Genomic DNA, 4979 nt, shown 5'->3' on the forward strand with positions numbered 1-4979 from the left:
ACCACTGGTCACAGGCTTCCAATCACAAAAACAACCCTCGACCATCACCCTCTGCCTCCCGCCACTAAGCCAGTTTTGGATCTAATTTGCCAAATTGCTCTGGATCCCATGGGCTCCTATTTTCTTGACCAATCCCCCATGCGGGACCTTATCAAAAGCCTTATTGAAGTCCATGTATACTACATCAACTGCTTTACCCTCACCTACACATCTAGTTACCTTCTTGAAAAATTCAATTTTTTAGCGTTGTGCAAATGCTTATTTTGACCCTGAGAAAACCACCCAGCTAGTTGTGGATGCAAGCCCGGTTGGCTTATTTGCAGTTCTCGTACAGAAAGACAAGACAGGTAATCCATCAATCGTTGTGATGGGAAGCAGATCACGAACACCTGTAGAGAAATATTATTCACAAACAGAGAGAGAAATGCTCTCAATCATATGGGGTATCTTACACATTCATCTCTACTGAATTTAAAGTAATAACCGATCATAGACCACTAGTAAGTTTGTTCAACATTTCACATAGCAAACCACCCACTTAAATAGAATGTTAGATACTGAAATGACAAGAGTACGAATTCCATGTTGAGTCAGCTAGGCAAGCTCAACCCTGCGGAAAACTTTCATGACTTCCGATGCCAGCAGTCAGTCCTACTAGTCATGAGGAAGAGGTTGCTGACCAACGTCTTAACTACTGTTGTGGTCAAATGAGGAGGGTTTGAAGGGTTTCCCTTCCCCCAGGTTTAATTTTTTCTTAAAGTGGATGTACTGGCCAATTCAGTAGGTGTTTGATTACTTACTTGCTATGATCATAACAAGAACTAATCGGACAGCTTTTCTTAAGTTAACAAAGAAAGAGGTTAACTCTATTGTACCTAAACCGAGTTAATAAAATAATAAACAACGTGGCAACTTTCACTCACACACACTACTAGAGGTTTACAAACAAACAAATAGGTTACACAGTGGGGAAAGTTAGATTGGTTGAGTTAGAGTCCATAGACAAAAAAGGGTATACAGCCTCTGGTGTTTGGTGATCCAACTGACTTCTAGCTGAATTTGGTGTTCCTGAGGTTTTTAGTTTGAAGAGGTAGATGACTGGTTCGGTGGGTCTCATGGAGACAGCGATGCAGATGATTTCCTCCAACGGGGTTTCTAATTGTAGCCAGTCAACAGGCAGGATTTGAAAGATTTCAAGCTGGAATGGCGAGAGAGAGAGAGAGAGAGACCTTGGGTCTGCATGTGTCAGAGTTCAGTTGCTTCTCTTCTCTTTTCTGCAGAAAGACAAAAGCTTAAAACCACAGATGGGGAGGGGCTTGTCACACGACAGTTACTCAGTCATTCAAACATAGCAGTTAGCAGTATTTCATTTTTGCTAAAAAGAAGAGGTAGTTCCTTTAAACTTTCTTGGTCTTGGTTCTTGCTGGGAAATGCAACCATTTTGTCTCCCTCTTCGCAGACCTTTGCAATGTAGGATACAGTGTTGCAAATTAGGTGACCATCCTAAGCTGCCAGCAAAGTCATCTTTGTGACTTTGCTTTTTTAAATATCTTTCAAAAAAATATAAATTCAGATCTCCAGTCAGTAGTTTAAAGAAAATTATCATTCAACAAAGCACATTGGCATAACACTACTTATAGCATAAATGATGTGCCAAAGTTGCTAAAGCTAGTTGACATCAAAGCAGCAACAAAACAAGATGAGGCTTTGCAATTACGTATTAAGGCTACGGAATCTCAAAATTGGAAAGACGTGATCGAGAAAGCGTCTACAAGTGAAATCGTTCACACGCTACAAGATCTTCACAACGTTCGAAATGAGCTCACCTTTACAACCACATCTGATCTTGTATTACACAACAACAAGTATTGTCATTCCACAAACATTGAGGGAATATGTTGTCGACATATCACATGAAGGACACCAGGGAATTGTCAAGACCAACCAACTCCTTAGGGAAAAGATATGGTTCCTATGAATTGACCGTACGGTAGAGCACAAAACCAATCAGTGTTTGCCATGTCAAGCAACCACAATGTCAAATCTTCATGTTTCTCTCAAGATGGCAGAGGAACCTCCAGGACCATGGGTTGAACTCAGTGTTGACTTTGCAGATTTGCCCACAGGTGAACACCTGCTTGTTATCACTGAGAACTACAGCAGTTTCCCAATCATGGAATTACTTATGTTAACTTCAACAAAAGCATTCATTCCAAAGCTTGACCGGATATTTGTTTGGAATCCCTCAAATGGTAAGAAGTGACAATGGACCCCCATTCAACAGCAATGAGTTCAGTAAATTCGCAAACTACCTTGGGTTCAGTCATAGGAAAATCACACCCCATTGGCCAAGAGCAAATGGTGAAGTCGAGAGATTTGCAAAGCTTGAAAGAAGTGATACATCCAGCTATAGCTGAGAACAAGTCAAGGAAGAAAGAGCTATATCACTTTCGTCGTAATTACAGAGCGACACCTCACTCGATTACTGGAAAACCTCCAGCTACACTCATCTTTGCACATCTTATGCACACACGTCTACCTGAGTTACCCTGTGGAGCTAATGATCAACGTGAAGTGATTGAGAATAGAAGATCAAATGAAAGTACATGCAGAGCGGAACATGAAATTTGGATCTATGCCACTTAAGCCGGGAGATAAAGTACTTGTGAAATGTGATGGTCATGTTGGAAAACAAACAAACCCTTATCTCATCCAACCATTTGTTGTGAAAAACACAGAAGGATCAATGATCACTGCTAAGCACGATTCACAAATCATCACAAGAAATGCGTCATTCTTCAAAGCAGTGAAAGCAGCACTGACAAGCATTGAATCCGATTCTGACATCCATATCTCAGATGAAGAACATGAGTCAAATGAAACTACATCTGATGTCAAATGATATCCTACTTGTGCGAGTAAACACCCACCATAATTAAGTGACTATGTTACGAAATGAACTATGTATATATGTTAAATTTATCATTTACATTTTTAGAAACAAACCATTGAAACATGCTGTCTCTCATTTATTAAGAAGGGGAGGGATGTAGTGTTGTAGTGTTTTGAAATTGCAATTGCATTGTGCATTGTGTACTCTAGAGGCTGCTATAGAACACACATGCTAGCAAAGAGAAAGTGAAACTAAAACAGAATAAAGAAGAAGCCTTTATGCTCAACAGTCTGCTGCTGTTGTCTCAGTCATTGCCTTGCATATCTTATACTAAACTCGGCTAAACCTCACTCCAGTCCCGAGGACATTACAAGCTCCACATCTGGGGGCTCCTCTCAGGGCCACTCTGTGTGTGGACAGTGGTTCCTCAGCCCCTCTGCCAGTGATCCCAGCTGCGGTAGCTGCGATAACTGAGGAGGCTCCTGCATCCCTCCAGGCCTCAGGCAGCCAGAGAACGCCCGCCAACATCATCCTAGGCCACGGGGCAGCATGTTCAACAGACTGCCTCCACTTCAGCTGCCAGTGCAGGGGAAGCACTTTGCAGAAGCTCACAGAGTGCGTGAGGAAAAGCACCTCGACAAACTTGGAGTTTCAAGGGTGTGTGCAACCTTTCTTGTTATTTGGTATTATGAACATTTAAGTAAATGGAGGTCACTTTCATTGCTGAGAATCTCTCATGATTTCCCTGCTGCCATGTCAGATGCCAGTTTCACATGTGCTTCCTCAATAGGCTGCCAGTGCAGGAGCAGGCCGCATATGGGCACTTTCTCTGCTCTGTGCATGAGTCTCCTGAGCCTGGGCGTAAGTCATGGGAGTGCAATAGGAATGAGGCGAGACGCAGAATACAGTGAGCTGAGTATTTATTGAGTTCACTTGGAACAGGCATCATGGTGGCGGAAATCGGGTATGTGTGAGATTATTCCATGCCTCCCTTGCGCATCTCTCAATGGCCGTCACCTCCGGTACAGTGGCTTTATCATCCCGCGCCACCTGTTTAACACCCTCCTCCATATTCTCCTCATCGGATGAGGAGTGGCAATCAAGCATGTCCTCCTGATGCAAGGCTTCGCCCCTCTGCAGTGCTAGACTGTGCAGAGCATAGCAGACTGCCACAATACTTAAGACCCTTGCTGGGGCATACTGCAGGGCTCCACTGGATCGATCCAGACACCGGAATCTCACCTTCAGCAGCCCAATGACATGCTTGGTAGTCGCTCGGATGGAGCTGTGGCAAGTATTGTACCTCTCTTCTGCTGCATTGTGAGGGTTCCCCACTGGTTTCAGTTGGGAATGGGTAGCCCTTGTCCACAGGAATCCATCCCTGAAGGTGAGCAGGGGGCCTGAAAAGCTGTGGAACCTGGGATTCTTGAAGTATCTAGGCGTTGTGGCTGCTCCCGGGAAGTGGGGACACACCTGCAGTAAATGCTTCCGGTGGTTGCAGACCAGTTGAACGTTGATGGAATGGAAGCCTTCCCTGTTGATGAAGATGGCCGGCTGGTCCGTGGGAGCCTTGATGGCTACATGTGTGCAATCTATCACACCTTGCATCTGTGGGAATCCAACAGTGGTCCCGAACCCGATGGCCCTCTCAGCCTGACTGTCAGGGTTGGTCCAGTAGTGCACATAGTCGTCGGCCCTCTTGAGCAGAGCATTGGTCACCTCCTTGATGCAGCTGTAGATTGCTGCCTGGGAGATCCCACACATGTCCCCAGTAGATCTCTGGAAAGATCCAGATGCGTAGAAGTTGAGTGCCACAGATTGCAGCTCATCTTGCAGCATGGTGCATAAGTCAGTGACGACCTCCCCGGAGAGCTGCCGTTTGCACTGACACTGACGATCGGACATGAGTCTGGTATGCTCTCTGCTGCGGATAGGCCCTTCTTAGTGCAGCCAGCTGCTGTGTGGCCCCCAAAGTCGATCTTCACCAGCTTGCCCAGCTGCCACCTAGCCCTCCCTCCCTCTGAGTCTTTGCTGTGCAGTGTGGGGATTTACAAAGACTGGGTGTATGAGACTCTTGCCAGCTGGT

At 45.1% G+C, this 4979-nt stretch overlaps 1 protein-coding gene across 1 annotated transcript; it reads right to left on the bottom strand.

Annotated features, from left to right (window-relative positions):
* Positions 1-3838: 3838 nt before the first annotated feature.
* LOC137368839 (putative nuclease HARBI1) lies at positions 3839-4732 on the bottom strand. The gene has a single exon (XM_068029045.1). It carries the CDS (start codon positions 4730-4732, stop codon positions 3839-3841), a length of 894 nt encoding a protein of 297 aa, XP_067885146.1.
* Between the last annotated feature and the right edge of the window lie 247 nt (positions 4733-4979).

This window comes from Heterodontus francisci, chromosome 4 (assembly GCF_036365525.1).
Source record: "Heterodontus francisci isolate sHetFra1 chromosome 4, sHetFra1.hap1, whole genome shotgun sequence".
NCBI classification, from domain to species: domain Eukaryota; kingdom Metazoa; phylum Chordata; class Chondrichthyes; order Heterodontiformes; family Heterodontidae; genus Heterodontus; species Heterodontus francisci.